The sequence below is a fragment of the Stegostoma tigrinum genome, chromosome 26 (assembly GCF_030684315.1).
Source record: "Stegostoma tigrinum isolate sSteTig4 chromosome 26, sSteTig4.hap1, whole genome shotgun sequence".
In the NCBI taxonomy this organism is placed as follows: Eukaryota; Metazoa; Chordata; class Chondrichthyes; order Orectolobiformes; family Stegostomatidae; genus Stegostoma; species Stegostoma tigrinum.
The window spans coordinates 38,441,109-38,457,920 of NC_081379.1; the positions used below are offsets into that span (position 1 = coordinate 38,441,109).

Consider the following 16,812-nt stretch of genomic DNA (forward strand, 5'->3'; position numbering starts at 1 on the left):
TTCCTGCTACACCTCTCTGTGCGCTGCACGTAAACGCAGCCACTCTGATGTTGATACATGGGTGATGAGTGTTGGCATGCCAATTGTGGCATTGACATCCAGTTTCAAAAGTTACTGCCAGGCGCCAGCTTCAGAGGCCCATATTGCTGGTTTAAACAAAAAAAAAGGGGGAATACTATCTGCTAACCAGCCCTATTTCCTGAGCTACCTGAGGTTATAAATTTATTGCATTAGGGTTTCAGAATTCGGCCATTTGAACTCTAGTTTCTGTCTTTTCAGGTAGTTCTGCCACACTTCATAAAATCCTTAATGGCCTTGACAAACCATCTCTGTAATTACCTCCAGCTACAACTCTCTCAAGAATATTTGTACTTCTCTAATTCTGGGCTCTTCAGTATCCCAGTCTTAAATGCTCTCCGTTCATGTTTGTACATTTAGATTTGGGTCTAGGTCTGGGATTGCCCCCCTTTAAATCCAGCTGCCTCACAGGTGCACTCTTCTAAGTAGTAAATTATAACAGCCCTCTTTGACAGAGCTTTTGACGATCTGCCTTGTGAGGCTGCTTTTAGGTTTTGTACTGTAACACTCATGAAGCACTTTGGAGTGTTTTAGTACATTAAAGGTCTTATACCGCACAAGTTATAATTGACAGCTATGTTTTCAGAATAGGCTGATGCCATTCAGGCCCTACAGTTGTCGGGTAGCATCCCATAGCTGTTACTTCTGTTGGAATGATGCCTTGATATGCAATATATTTTAAAGTTTTGTTGAACTGATTTCAGTAAGTGGAAAGGGAAATTGTAGGTGATCAGATTTCATCACATGCATTTTAATTTTATTACCTTGGTGTGCGAAAATGAGGTTAACTGAACTTGTGTACTCCAGGAAAAGGAGCGAGTTCTCATGGGTTAGGAAGATCTGTCCCTTGTTTGCTTCAAATGTTTGGCATGTTTTATGAGCTATACCGTTGCTCAACCCAGGAGAGTACTTGTTTGTAATAGTATAATTCTGTCATGAACATCTTGAGATCCTTTTCCTTCCTTGAACACAGTGGATTAATGAAGGGGACTCGTATTTAATAGCTACACTCTCTGGCACATTTTTGCCTCAGTGAGAATGTTAAGAAGCAGATTACTAAACACAGTTATATCAGTAATTTAACAATTAAGGCGGGCCAGAAATCATCCCAACTTCAAAGGGTCACCCATGTTTTGAAAGGCCTTTTAATGACTGAAAAAGGTTAGACGGGGGTACAGAGTACAAAGCTATCCAGCCAGACTGGAGAAGCAGCATTGACGGTGAACCTAGTGACAGAAATACTTTCAAATGTATTTTTGTGGTGAGACTTTGCACTGAAATGCCTGAGAATTCTTGTACACCAGTACTTGTACATGAATCATAGTAAGATAAGATCAATTCAAAATAAGCAGGTGCAGAATGATTCTTGCTCCGTTTGTGTGGCAAGCCTACTCCAGAGCCGTCATATACCAAATAGGAGCAGAGTAGATGAACCTGTAATTCAGTAAATTCATGGGTTGATGTGCTTATTTCAAACTCCACATTCCCATCCACTCTGCTAATCTTTCATCCCCTTGTCTAGCACAAATCTCTCCGTCTCTGCTTTTCAATATTTGATGACCCTGTTGCCTCCACTGGCTTCTGAGGTACAGAGCTACAAAATTGCTCAGCCCTCAGAGAATATTTCTGCTCATCCCTGACCAAAACGTGTGACGTCAAATTTCAGCACCGTTTAGCCCTGGACTTGAGTACAAGGGGAAACATCCTTTTCCATGTCCATCTTGTCAGCATTCGGGATCTGATGCACTTCGTTCAAGAATTGACTGTATCATCTACATTACTGAAACATTCTTTTTTATGAGAGTTCAAATTGGGACCCTGTGTCATCTCATACAACTATTTAAAAACCCCACGGAAGATTTCTCTGCACACTGGCTAATGAGAGACTCTCTCAGCCAAGACCACTAAACAGATTACCCAGTCACCTATTTCTTTGCTGTTGTCCTGTCCAAATGAGGTTCAACTTTACATTATTAGCTGTGGAGCACTTTGGGATGTTCTGAAGGCGGGTATCAATGCTAGCTCTTTCTTAGACACTCTTAAAACCAAAGAGAAGCTAAGAAGAAATCTAGATTGAGAGAGTTAGAGTACACCAGCACTGGAGGGCATGAAAGGAGTGCACAGAAGGTCAGTACTGTACACTAAATGTACAATTAAGGCACACTAGAGTAGGTTGCAACAATGAGTTTTTACATGGTTATAGAAAAATTCTCAGATGAGAACTGAAATGTTTTATTTGTCAATTGATGGAAAGAATATTAGAGTAGGTGAATGATATCTGATGTGGTAAATGACCAAGACAGTATTTGGGTAACAGGAGTTTGTGTGCATTGGTGTCTTGGAGGGTGAAGGTTAGGAGGGCACTGAATAAAATCAGTCATGTAGTGACAGTGTGTTATAAGATGTTTTTTGGCTGGAGGATGCAGATAGCATGAATGGGGAATAATGGAAGTGGATGTCAGTAGTTTTGGTGATTGAGGTTGTAGACTTGCTCGCTGAGCCGGTGTGTTTGGGTGCAGACATTTCATCGCCCTGCTAGTGTGCCTTCAGTGAAATGTTGGTGTTCTGTCCCACGTGTTATTCACAGGCCTTGGTTTGCTGAGGTGGTTGGTATTACTTCTGGTTCTGTTCTTCAGTGGTTTGTATATCAGGTCCAGTTCAATGTTTGTTGGAGGAGTTCCAGTTGGAATGCCAGGTCTCCAGGAATTCCCTGGCATGTCTCTCTTTGGCTCGTGCTATTATGGATGTGGTGTCCCAGTCAAATTTGTGACTTCCTTTGTCTGTGTGTATTGAGACCAGTGAGAATTGGTCATGTCTCTTGGCTGTTTGGTGTCGTGTATCCTTATTGTCAATTTTCTTCCAGTTTAGTCTATGTAATGTTTCTCACAGGCCTTGCATGGTATTTTGTATACTACGTTAGTTTTATTGGTTGTGGGTATGGGTCAGACATTAGTCAGTAGCTGTCACACCGTTGCTGGTTTGTGGGTTACTGGGATACCTAGGGGTCTGAGTAGTCTTGTGGTCATCTCTGATATGTGTCTGATGTACAGTAGGGTGACTGGTGTGTCTGGCTGTGTTGTGTCTTCCTGTTGTGGTCTGTCGCGAAGGTAATGGTGGATTGTGCTTTTTGGGTTTCCATTCCTTTTAAAGACTCTGCATAAATGCTGCTGTTCTGCTTTGCACAATTCCCGGTTGCTGCAGTGTGTTGTGGCTTGTTTGATTAATGTCCTGATGCAGCTCTGTTTATGGGTGTTGGGCTGGTTTACAGTGTAATTAAGTATCTGGATTTACGTTCTATATAAGCAACCAGCCCAACACCCATAAACAGAGCGGCATCAGGACATTATTCAAACAAGCCACAACACACTGCAGCAACCTGGGATTGTGCAAAGCAGAATAGGAGCATTTATGCAGAGTCTTTAAAAGGAATGGAAACCCAAAAAGCACAATTCTCCATTACCTCTGTGACAGACCACAGCCAGACACACCAGTTGCCCTACCGTATATCAGAGATAACCACAAGCCTATTCAGACCCCTAGGTATCAGAGTAGGCCACAGACCACAGCTACTGACAAATGTAAAGGACCCCATACCCACAACTAATAAAGCTAACATACTATACAAAATACCATGCAATGCCTTGTATTCTAACTGGAACTTCATCAACAAACATTGAACTGTAAAACAGAACAGGAAGTAATACCAGCCACCCCAGCAAACTGACACATGTAACTAACAAGCAAGACAGAGCACTTCACCAGAGACGCACTGACGATGTTACCTTGCAGGGTGACAAAACGTTTGCAACCAAACGCACTGTCTCAACGAGTGAGTCTATACAATCTCATTCAGAACCCAAGCTGCAAATCTTCTCAAACTTTAAAGTTTTGGTGATTGTCTTGGTTTTAAGCCTGGCTAATTGGTCTGCATGGTCTGATTCAACCTGATAGAGAGCTAGAAGAGGGACAGAGACTATTTCAGTGAAAACACAATTTACGATAGGATTGTAAATAGTGACTTGGGTCTTCCCACTTGTTAACGCATGATCTTGATGGAGCAAAGGTCATCATAGAAAGATTACAGTATTAACAGTATGGGTTTGTTTGCTGACCTGCCCTGGAAACGATGCGACTTTTGATTCTGGGAAAGCACCACACAGCACTCTTACAGTTTTGTATTTTGTGTCCTATACCATCTATGAGTCTGCATACTGTTTGCTGTTAATGTAATCACAGAGATCAAATGTGTGAGACAAATTCCTTGCTTTTACTTTAATCCAACCTGATGCAAAATCATAGATTCATGCTTTCAGGGTTTAAGATGCTAAGATTATTTGAATGAAAAAATGAAAGTTACATTTGTCTGTAGTCAGCTATATTGATGAAGCAGAAAAGCAGATGTACAGACCCACAAGTGAGAGACTTGTGTGTTTGGAAAGGCAGGTATCCAGATTGTATTACTGGATGGTCCTTGAAACATTTCACCATATAAAGGCAACATAAAATAAATTAATATCCACTTCGTAGAAGCACCTGCTAGGAATCTAAACTGAACAACAGGCTGAACAAAAGCTCGTTTTTGTTGATGGTGGGATTGAGATGTTGTATTATTTTGGAATGCTCTTGTAAAATAATCCTGTCTTTCACCACCCTTCCTAAGAATCTTGTTTTCACATTTAAAGGCATTGTTAAATGCACATTATTATTTGGGTAGTCACTATCACTTGTGTCATGTACTGTTTGTTCCCTCAGGGTGATTTACGGCGTATGTGGTCAGAGCCATTCCACTCCAAGGCAAACAGTTCTCGATTTCTGGAAGTATGATAGGATGGAGTGCAGCTAAGAGCAGGATTGACATATGGTGGGCACCAGAAGATTTGTCATGTGGTTTCATTCTTCTCATCAAGCAAGATCGGTGCTTAAATTGTTAACAAAAATGGTTGTGGAGGAACTTTCTTTTCCTTTTATGGAATGCAGACCTTGTACAATTAATCCAACCCATTTGCAGTCTTTGGATTAGCAACAGACACATGCCCTACCATGTATATTACAAATGAAAAAGGAACAAGAAGTCCACCTTTTTAATGACAAGATGTCAAAACTAATCTTGTACATACAGCTGCCATATAGAAGACGCAACTTGAAGAAGCCTGTTCAAAGGGACCAGCACCAAGTCAACGACCGTTTGGTTTGTCTTGAACTTTAGCTTGAAGAAGAAGACAAGGCAGCGACATACCTTGAATTCTGTAATTATCTGTGCGGTGACTCATATTTCCTCCCCTCCCCCCACAGACACAAGTTGGGTGTGCAGTAAAATCTATGCTGTAATTAACTTTACACCTGATGTTTTGTTGCAATGATCCAGAAAAGTAAGGACGCCAAGATGAATCATGTTGTGTACTTAAATGGCCTGTTGTAAATTTTAGCATGTATAGCATTAAATATTGCTTCAGTATAAGACCCACTGTTCCCTGTTCCAAGATGGTCTTTTACCATAATCTGTGACTTTAAACACGTAATTGTAGTTTGCACTTGTACCTGTGTTCATGACCCCAGTTGATCTTGCACAATTATGATTGGTGTAGCAAAAAAGTTAACTTTTTATGGTTTTCCCCATTTCTTGGTTTGATTAATTTAGCTAATGCATGTATCATAGCAGTACTTGTTATCTAAACCCTCTTGATTGTAGTGGTGTATCCTTGTAAATATTTCTTTTTTGTATACATTTGTTTAAATGTGCATTGTTAGCTCTACATATGTTGATAAGTGTAATCTTGTCCAAGTTTACAAGCAGTATCTGTTTTGTACCTTGGGTTTGTATTCAGTTCACAGAACTTTTTCTGGTAGACATTGACTTTGACTGCTGTGGTAGCAGGAATTTAATATACAACGGAACGTGAATCAAACCGAAGGTTTGCGTGTCTCTAGAATTCCCGTCATCGTTGTATGAACAAGATGGCAACTGTAGTCTTCAAGCCCAGAGATTTCCTAATAGAGTGCAAGGCCTGGAACCAAAACGAATTAATACAAACAATGCTTCAAGTTGTTCTTCCATGCCCACTTCTTCCTGTCCCCAGCCCCCGACATGTTCTCCTAAACATACACCCAGAGTGTCAGATTATTATTTTTTAAAGATGGTATTGTTTTCTTGAAAACAACTGAGTGTAATGTTATTGTGCCGTAGACTAGACAAGCTGATGAAGCCATTTTATAGATTCTGGCTTTGCTGAAAGCAGCCAGATGGACTGAATGAGTACTGTACAATCCTTGTACATCAGGTGTGTGTTTCTGGCCCTGGAAATGAACAATATCTTTCATCTCTACATAACATGCGCAGTCAAGATTCCTTTGTAAATAAAACCAAAAGTTTAAGTGCACCTGTGTGGTTTATTTTGTAGTGTTCTGCAAGGTTACATTTTATTAGAATTGGTTATTTTTGTTTATTGCAAATATCCTTTAAAATGGATTTTTTTGGGGGATTTCATTGATTTGTGAAGTTGATGTCCTTTCAGTGGGGAATCAGCCTGATGAATGTTGATGTGAACACATTCACCCTGAAAATCTCTCTTGTACTGAAAAGCATGTATCATAAAAGTTACCATTGTTGTGTTCAGTATAGCAGAATTTAGCTAAATTACTGCAGAAACATTTTTTCAGTTACTTTTCTGCAGATTATAAAATACTTCTAAGGTGCTTTGGTTGGTGAGAAGTGGTCACTGCACACCCACTTGATGACCATTCAGGTGTGTGAACAGTCTGGCAGAAACTTGCAGTGTTTGCAATTTCATTTTGTGTACACTTCTAGCAGCATTCCTCCTCTCTCTCACCTCCCCATCAAGATATGATATTGCTTTTAGTCATAACATGTGTGACACCATAGACATGAGCAGAATTAGGCCATTAGGCCGGTCAAGTGCTCCAATTTGCCAACCATTTTCTCCTGTCTTTTCCCTGTAATCCTTGGTTCCCTTACTGATCAAGAATCTCAATTGTAAAAACACAGACGATTTTGCCTCCATGGCAATGAGTTGCACAGATTAACCACCCTCTGGCAATAATTTATAATGTGCCTGAACATACCAGCTATTTTAGCATAACCTTTCAATGTAGTGTCTTGAGATATTTATTAGACAAAAGGATTGTATGGAGTTAAAGTAGGAAATACTGGTAAAGTGAGGCTGTAAACTTTGTTAAAGGACAAATGTTGAGAGGGAGAAAGACACATTAAGCAAACGTAACAAGGGGCCCACGGCTGCTGTTTCAATGAAATAGGAGGAAATGTGGCTAAAATCTCTGCATCTCCAATTCCCGGCCCAGTTTGTTTTTAGTGGGAAAGGTTTTAATTCACTTTGTTTTTAAAATCAGCCTTGACCTTAATGAATGAAGCGTATTATGACCTTCAAACATTCCAGCATTTAGTCCAAACAACTAGTTCATTGTTAAACATGTTAAAAAATAAATTTAGAAATGCTGAGGTTATACAGTGAAAATTGCTCACAATCAGAGCGTGGAGGATTTGTGCTTTTGGTAAAACCTAATTCCTAACTTTCAGAAGCCCCACAAACTAGTTTCTCACTCGTAGCACAAGCTTAAAACAACACTGACAAGAATCCCACACGCTGCTGCAGAAAATATCACATCATATTAAATTTATAGTTTGGAAGTAACTAATGTTATCATCTGACTTTTTTTCTTTTCCATTCTTCCACTGAAAGAGATGACTGGCTGAATGAGCACTGCTGTTTATCAAACTTCCAGTGTCATAAAGAAATGGCTTTGTTCAGACATGATCTAGCCAGTGAGACAAATATTTGGCTGAGGGTTTTGGTGCTGCACCCTTTCTCATTTGGTATTTTCAGAGCTGGGGAGATAGGATGGCATTTGGCAAGCCTCTTCCCCCTTTTCGAGTATAATCATGACCGATGTACATCAGTTCCAGATTATTACAAATTATTGTTAAATCTTTGGATACTAAGGTAAGAAAGAAATTATCAATCTGCAACTCAAATATATTCAGCAGTTGAATCTCCAAAACTCTGTGGGGTGGGGAATTCTGAAGATTCATAGCTTTTTTTTTATTTGGAATGAAGCAATATTTCCAATACCAAACTGAAATAGCTAACCTGTCTTTACAGACTTCAGAGCCAGGGCACTGTTATTCCACCATTCAATTTGGTGAGTCTTCACCGCATTCCCTTTGGGTAATGAGGAGAACTGTACATTTGCACATTAGGTGTGGTCTCATCAAACCTCATTTTAGCTGCAATAAAACATCTTCACTCTTTTGCACTTTAAACTGTCTGCAACAAAAGCTGACATGTCAATTGTATTCCTAAGTGCTTTGTCTATGTGTGCCAAATTTGTAGTTAGCATACAAAGGTTTTTGTTTTGAATGCCAACTTTTCAGGCTCTGTTTAAAAAGTATTCTGCTTTATCTTCTACTTCCTCTTGAAGTGGATAATTTTACATTGCCACACATTATTTTCTAACTCCCATGATATTGCGCACTCAACCATTTCTATCCTTTTGCAGCCATTTTACGGCCTCCGCAAACTAGAAGTCATTAGATTTGGTCCCCTCATCTAAGTTATCTTGGTTTTGTTCCAGATCAATACTCAGCAGACTTTGTTTTTGACTCCTTGGGCAGGGAGGTTTTAAGCTTTTCCCTATTTCATCAAAGATCATTCTGAACAAGACATAAATAATGTTGTCTTTGAACATGTATGGCTTGAAATTGCTTTCAGTTAGCAAGGCACGGAAACCTTCAGGAACAGTGTTTTCTGGTAAGGGAGACATTTCTTAACAGTAGTACCGTAACTGATGTGCCCCATCACGTTTATTTAACCGATGCAAATATAACCTCTATCTATGACTACAACCCAATCAGAGAGCACTGCACTTAAACTTCAGTCATCCAACATGCTAATTCAGCTTCATTCCTATTTTCAATATTTGGTATGCCAGCTCTAAATTTCTAATTCAAACAAAAGGAACAAAATCATTAATTATTTTAAAATGCTGTATATCAAAAGGGCTGCATTTATTGCCAATGCCTTCAATATGGCAAAATTAGCTTGTCAGTGTATGCTTTTATTAAACTAGGTGCAAATTTAAACTGATCCTGTCTTTTAAAAATTCTGCATACTTTAATTTCATGCTTCAACAACAACTCTTGTCGACAGACCCCTCAACCTGGTCCGATCCATCTCCAGCACTTCCGTTTTCACCCCTTCTCTTGCCGCCTGCAACACTGATAAGTGTTCCCCTTATCCTCACCTATCGTCCCATCAGCATCCATATCCGGAAAATCATCAGATGCCATTTCTGCCACCTCCAGCAAGATGCCACCACCAGACACACATTCCCCTCCCCTTCCTTGTCTGCCTTCCACAGGGACCGTTCCCTCCAGGATACCCTGGTCTGCACTTCCTTCACCCTCAACACATCACCACAGCCCTACGGCACCATTCCCTGTAACTGGCGAAGGTGCATCACCTGCGCATTTACCTCCCTCCCCAGTATCCAAGGGTCCAAATATTCTTTCCAGATGAAGCAATGCTGCACCTGCACTTCCCAGAATCTGTTAATCACTAACAGTCCCCATTAGGAACTATTCACCCTCTCAGCCTGATCATTAGCAACTCTTTTGTCTGTCCATCTCTCTCTCTCTGTAGCCTCTATCCTATCATTTACTCCTTACCCCACCCACCTCCCTATTTTCCGCATATAAACTGATGTTTTCGCAGCCACCATCAGTTCTGAGGAAGGGTCACCAGCCCTGAAACATTAACTCTGTTTTCTCCTTCACAGATGCTGTCAGACCTGCTGAGCTTTCCCAGCAACTTTGTTTTTGTTCCTGATTTACAGCACCTGGAGCTCTTTTGGGTTTTTTTTCTAATCTCATGCTTGTTTATTCGACATGTACCCACTTCTCTTGCCCTGAGTTAGAAGTTAAATATTCAAGATCTGCTCCAGAGACTTAAATACGAAATCTAGGCTGATGCTACACTGAGCAGAAGGAGTGCCAGGCTATTCGAGCACTGCCTTTTAAATAGGCCTTGTCTACTCTTAGGTGGATGTCATCCATACCCCAGCACTATTTTAAAGAGCAGGGACATTATCTGTGTAAAATATTTATCTCAACATGTCTTTTTTCTCAAAACTAGTTCCGTCATGATGTTGCTGAGACAGCATCAAAGACTTCAGATATTTGCATGTTATTTCTGTCTCATGTATATAATGTAATCTCTCATACTATACTTCTTGCACACGCTTACAGAAAAGGTACCCCAAATAGTGACTGAAAGCAGGCAGTTGCTTAATTTCCATTGAGCAGTGACTGTTGGAACAACTCTCAGAATGCTGATCTGTCTTGCCTCTTGATAGAGCTCAGAGTTTGGATTCTGTCAACATTGTTGCTTTTCTACAAGCAATGCTTTCAGACTCCCTAGCTAACCACTAGCACGTGACCTTCTTGGGGCATTATTTTTTCTTCCCTCGTACTCCTTTTTTTTCACGTACTTGCCCTACATTGATGTTCTTGGATTTTTATTTGATAAAATTTCACTTTTCCAAACCTTGGTAACTTTGAGATGTATTTATGATACTAAATAAATGTTAAAATTAAACTGGCAGGGTACTCAAACCTGTTCTATTTTACGAACTATATATATTGTAGAATATTGTAGTGACTATGAACAATAAAATTCTGTGATAGCATAGTGATCATGCGTCAACACTTGAGGCCTCCTCCAGACACTCTCAGATCTCAGCATCAAGCAACTACACCGGTGCTGTTTTCTATAAATAGTGACTGCTTTATTGACCTGCTTAGTATGATCGAAACAAGTCACTATTTCAAATAGATGGTTTGCAGTCATATTCAGATGCTTCTAGGATATTTTAGAATAACTGTCAGAAAAATCAAGTAATGTACTTGGAATCCTGTTGTAGTGTTGCTATGAAAAGAAAGGATTCTATTTTGAAATACTTGATTAACGACAAACAACATTCTCCAGTTTTTGACTGGTGAATCATGAGTCATAAAATTGGAGTGCTCCGATGAGCGTGGTTTCTGGCTACCTCCAAAAAAAAACTTCTGGTCGTTACTGATGAAATGGTATCTTGTTGGGCAGAGACTATTGAGTCACTGCAAAGATAGCCACAGGAATGTCCTAAACCAAACCCCTGTGTGATTGTGCAAAGAATGTTCCTTAGGGTTAAAAATATCTGGTTGCTGTTGATTGACAAGGTGGTAACTGCATAACTATGCAGAATAAATACATAAAACATGTCACTATGATGGGATTTACCCAATGTGAGCTCAGTTGCCCGATCCTGCATTTAACTCCAATAGAAAACAGTTGTTACAATATATAAATTCTTATTTGACTGTCCTCACACAAAGGATTGAAGACTAGAAGTCAACAGTTGCTTCTGATTGATTTTTTTTTTCCGTATTGACTAAATGAGAGCCCCAAAAGCAGAATCATATTTAACTAGCTGAATATTCTTGGAACTATTATTTGCTGCATGTACTTTTATAGGACAGGCTTTTAGATCTTTTCTTCTATCAACTAAATTGCATAAAATGTATACACAGCCATTTTAAAATAGTCAGTCAAGTGAAAGCTGCTTATGCAAATCGTGTCCACATACACGTGCCAATTTTATAAGTCGTTATTAGTATTGTGTTCAACTCAGTTGTTTACTTAAACGGGTCTCAACACACTTGTCAGTGATGGTACTATACTGCCCACAAAGTCCTGAACACCAGCTAACTCTACTTGCCAAATTGTCTGACATTTTGCTATTCAACTCTACCTAATGCATCATTTGTTTTGTTTTTATCTTTTACAGGTGGGCACAATATATATGGTTTTAAAGTGTGGACTGAATTGCATCCAAAGACACTAGTCAAATTATATCCCACTTTGAACCCTATTTCAAACCCTATGACTGTTGCAATTGATGTTTGCTCTTGTGAATATTGTCACAGAAGGCTGACTAAATGCAGTAAAAATTGCTATAAATGTCACATCAGCATGATGTTTCCTACATGTTAAGTGAGTAATGACGTCTAATATCTGAATAAATTACAGGTCACAACGACATTCTGAATTTGGATTAGTGCTAGACCTTCTGAGATAGGTGAATCCCTTGGAGTTATGTTTAATTGCATTGTGTGGTGTTTACACCTATAAAATCCATAGAAGAAGTAATCACAATAGAGGAACAAGGATGTTTTCTAATTAGCACAAAGTAACCAAGGTCTCACTGTTAGTGTATAATTGTTATTCAGACAGGCTGCAATTCAGTGTCAATTACACAAGTTGAAATATGTACAAGTGAAACACTTAAGGATCGGAGGTACAGATCAGAACGGAAAATGAGTACCAGTTAGAGTGAACAGAGAACGGAGAAAATTTCCGAACCAGGATGTGTTTTTAATATCTGTTCGGTTTTCCTAAGTGTGTTTGCTTCTGTTACATGTGCTTATAAACTGTTTTGTAAACTTTTGATCCTAACTAGGCTGTAATTCTTATACCTGGTGAACTGTTCAGATGATGAAAATCAAGTCAGGTCTTCTGACCATGCAGTAAGGTTTTCCCAAGACCCTAGTTGAATTATTAGACCCGGGGTCAATAAGCACCTTTGCATTGACTGACAGCATGAACCACTGCCCTATGTGAGTAAATATTATATAATATAAATTGGTAATAATTAGAGATCTCATGAAGTTTGTGTGCTATTTATAAGAACCTCTATTTATTACCAAGTCCCATTTGCCTCTAAAGGCTATTTAGTTTTAGCAGATAATTAAAAACATGCACCAGAAGTTCTATAGCATTAAATATTGAGTCCATAATTCGATTTTCTTAGTTGTAACTTTTGTCATTTGCAAGCCAATAACAAGTACACTTTTACAACACTTTTAACCTGTATTTTAAATAAATGCTCGGTACCACAGAACATAAAATGTTGCTGAGAGTAGAAGTTGAAATTTTGTTGTGTATGTATCAAAGATGGACACAAGCAGTATACTTGCTTGAGAAATATCACTGTGTCTATAATGGCCCAATTAATCAACCCTCTCTCATTCTGTATAAAATGGCATTTTTTAAAAGTATTTTCCTTGCATTCCTGTCCTGATGACGACCACACATAAAAATTCAACTTCTACTCACCTTTTAAGCAATGTTTAAAAGCTTTTATTTCCAAGTTTTTCTTCTCTCCTGAAAGTGTCATCTCCTTTTTGGGATGTTGCAATTCCACAGACACCATCCAGCCCCCACTCCCTCACTGTGGTGAATGGACCTAGACTATTACTTTATTAAAAATACATTCAGCTTTCGTAATCTGCATTTAATGGCTACAAAATTCCCAGTTAGCACTGCTGCCTCACAGCACCGGGACCTGGGTTTGATTCCAGCCTCGGGCGATTGTCTGTGTGGAGTTTGCACGTTCTCCCCATGTCTGTGTGGGTTTCCTCCGGGTGCTCTGGTTTCCTTCCACAGCCCAAAGATGTGCAGGTTAGGTCGATTGGCCATGCTAAATTGCTCAGAGTGTTCAGGGATGTGTACATTAGGTGGGTTATAGGGGAGGGGTTTGGGTGGGTGCTGTGAGGGTTGGTGTGGACTTGTTGGGCCAAAGGGCCTGTTTCCACGCTGTAGGCATTCTATGATTCTGGGAGAACTCCAGAGGAACAGCAATCAGTAGCTCTTAACTGGTTATTCATTCAGCAGTATATCAATTACTGTTAACGGACTAAGAATTCTCACAGCAGTGCGAAAAGACAATAGAGATCTCTATAAAAGTGCCATCTATGTACCAGGCAGCATTATCTATTGTTTAATTCCAGTAAAATGTTGAGAATTGTCACGCCTCTCTCTTAATTGGATGTTAGTTTCTGCTGCAACTAGTGACTTCTTGCTTCTTCTGACTGGCTTTCCAAGATGAAAACTGATCTGAAGATAATGAAACAACAGAGATAGTAGGAACTGCAGATGCTGGAGAATCTGAGATAACAAGGTGTAGAGCTGGATGAACACAGCAGGCCAAGCAGCATCAGAGGAGCAGGAAAGCTGATGTTTCGGGTCATTTTCTGAAGAAGGGTCTTGACCCGAAACGTCAGCTTTCCTGCTCCTCTGATGCTGCTTGGCCTGCTGTGTTCATCCAGCTTTCACACCTTGTTACCTATAACGAAACAACAAGCAGTTTGTCACAGCTGTCTGAAACATGGCTGTAACTTGCTTGTGGGCTGTAGTCAATCAAAAGATGTCGTTATGCCAACAGACAGCCATTCACCAGCTCCTGTTCTCACTGTGAAGCATTTTCATTACAGGACATTTTTAAGTAAAACTTAAGGGTTTGTGATGCATTGTGTAAAAATGTATTTCAGTGCAAAAAGAAATCTCAATTACAATTATTTGATTAGCTGTTGAGATAAGAAGATGAAGGGTCTAGGCCTGAAACGTCAGCTTTTGTGCTCCTAAGATGCTGCTTGGCCTGCTGTGTTCATCCAGCTCTACACTTTGTCATCTTAAAACTTTTTGAATTGCTTTTGCTGAATCATAGTTTCATTCCCAGCCCACCCTTCCATTGTTTTCCACCGCCTCATCCAACTAATAGCTCACTGTGAGCCAAGATGGGTTGAATTCCTCTGCAGGAATACTCAAGAGCCTCCAAGAGTCTAAGGTTACCCTCCCGAACACTGCTGTGAGCAATCCCTTACCAGCCAAAATCATAGTGGCATTAAAGAAGTTTTGTTTCCACATCTTTGGCAAGTTTTGTTTAAGAATGGAAAATAAATACTGTAAGTGGAAATATGATTTGTTGAAAATGTGGGGTTGTTGCAAGTTGGAGATCATGTGAAGAAACCCGTGACCAACCACAGTTGGCAAACAACACCCTCAGCAGTGAATGCCATCACCGTCACTGTCATCCTTCACCCAAGGTCTGAACATGTGCATTGTCTGCAGGTCTCAGTGAAGAATTGTTAAGTCAAATCATTGTGTGATTCTTGTCACTGCTCACCTCAAATTTAAGTAACATTGATCTAGAAACACAGATTAAGTGAGCATACTCTTGTCTTTTTGGTTCAATGACTCATTGCCAAAACACCTCAACACAAAGGAAACATGATGTCAAGCTGGATGAACACAATGGGCCAAGCAGCATCAGAGGAGCAGGAAAGCTTGACGTTTCGGGTCAAAATGGGGGAGGGGAAGGGGGTTCTGAAATAAATAGGGAGACGGGGGAGGCGGATAGAAGATGGATAGAGGAGAAGATAGGGTGAGAGGAGATGGACAGGTCAAACACGTGGGGTTAGAGCCAGTAAAGGTGAATGCAGCTGGGGAGTTAGTGGGTGATAGGTCAGTCCAGGGAAGACAGACAGGTCGGGGGTGCAGGATGAGATCAGTGGGTAGGGGATGGGGGTGGGGCTTGAGATGGGAGGATCCCAGGCCTGAGGAAGACTTTTCACATCAAACAGATGTTCACCTGCACATCTGTCAATGTTATATACTGTATCCGCTGTTCCCGTTGTGGCCTCCTCTACATTGGGGAAGCAAAACGGAGGCTTGGGGACTGCTTTGCGGAACACTTATGCTCGGTTCGCAACAAACAACTACACCTCCCAGTCGTGAACCATTTCAATTATCCACCCCCCCCACCATTCCTCAGACGACATGTCCATCCTGGGCCTCCTGTGTTGCCACAACAATGCCACCCGAAAGATGCAGGAACAGCATCTCATGTTTCGCTTGGGAACTCTGCAGCCCAAGGATATCAATGTGGACTTCACAAGCTTCAAAATCTCCCCTCCCCCAACCACATGCCAAAACCAGCCCAGCTAGTCCCCATCTCCCTAAACATTCCTCCCACCTCAAGCCCTACCCCCATCCCCTACCCACTGACCTCATCCTGACCCCTTGACCTATCTGTCCTCCCTGGACTGAGCTATCCCCCACTGACTCCCCAACTACATTCACCTTCACTGGGTCTGACCCCGCCTCTTTGACCTGACTGTCTCCTCTCACCCTATCTTCTCCTTCATCCATCTTCTATCCACCTCCCCCGTCTCCTTATTTATTTCAGAATCCACTTCCCCTCCCCCATTTCTGAAGAAGGGTCCCGACCCGAAATGCCAAGCTTTCCTGCTCCTCTGATGCTGCTTGGCCTGCTGTGTTCATACAGCTTCACACAGTGTTATCTCAGATTCTCCAGCACCTGGCAGTTCCTACTATCTCCTCAACACAGAGGAAGCCTGGTTCATTCCCTGGAATCCAACTTTTGAAACTTGTTAGAAGAAGCACGTAGATTTGGTGTTGTTGATTAGGTGGGTTAGAGGGGGATGAGTCTGGGTGAGATGTTCTGGTGGTCAGTGTGGACTTGGAGGGCCTGCTTCCACACTGTAGGGATTCTGTGATGTGACCATCCTGTGATGAGATGATCAAACACAAAGTGCACATTTGTTTTTGTTCATTTGTAGGATGTGGACGTGGTTGGTTGAGCCAATATCAATTGTTCATTCCTAGCTGCACTCCTTGAACTGCTGCTGTCCATGTTCCTCCTGCTCCAGAGCTGTGAACTAATATCTCTGAACAGTTCGATTTGAAGATACCTCAATAAACTCTGGCTACAACAGTAGGTCAGGAGTTACAAATCCTGCAGTGAATAACTCACCTGACCTCCCCAAAGTTTATCCACCGTCTGGAATGTGATGGAACACTA

The 16,812-nt window shown here is 40.7% G+C and overlaps 1 protein-coding gene across 2 annotated transcripts in view; it reads left to right on the forward strand.

The window, feature by feature from the left end:
* sppl3 (signal peptide peptidase 3) overlaps positions 1–6,455 on the forward strand; it is a 188,436-nt gene extending 181,981 nt beyond the window's left edge. For both annotated transcript variants that reach the window (XM_048556050.2, XM_048556049.2), the window contains exon 11: positions 4,831–6,455. In XM_048556050.2, coding sequence (XP_048412007.1) covers positions 4,831–4,902 — 72 coding nt within the window. In that variant the 3' untranslated portion in view covers positions 4,903–6,455. The remainder of the gene's footprint in view (positions 1–4,830) is intronic.
* The last annotated feature ends 10,357 nt before the right edge of the window (positions 6,456–16,812 follow it).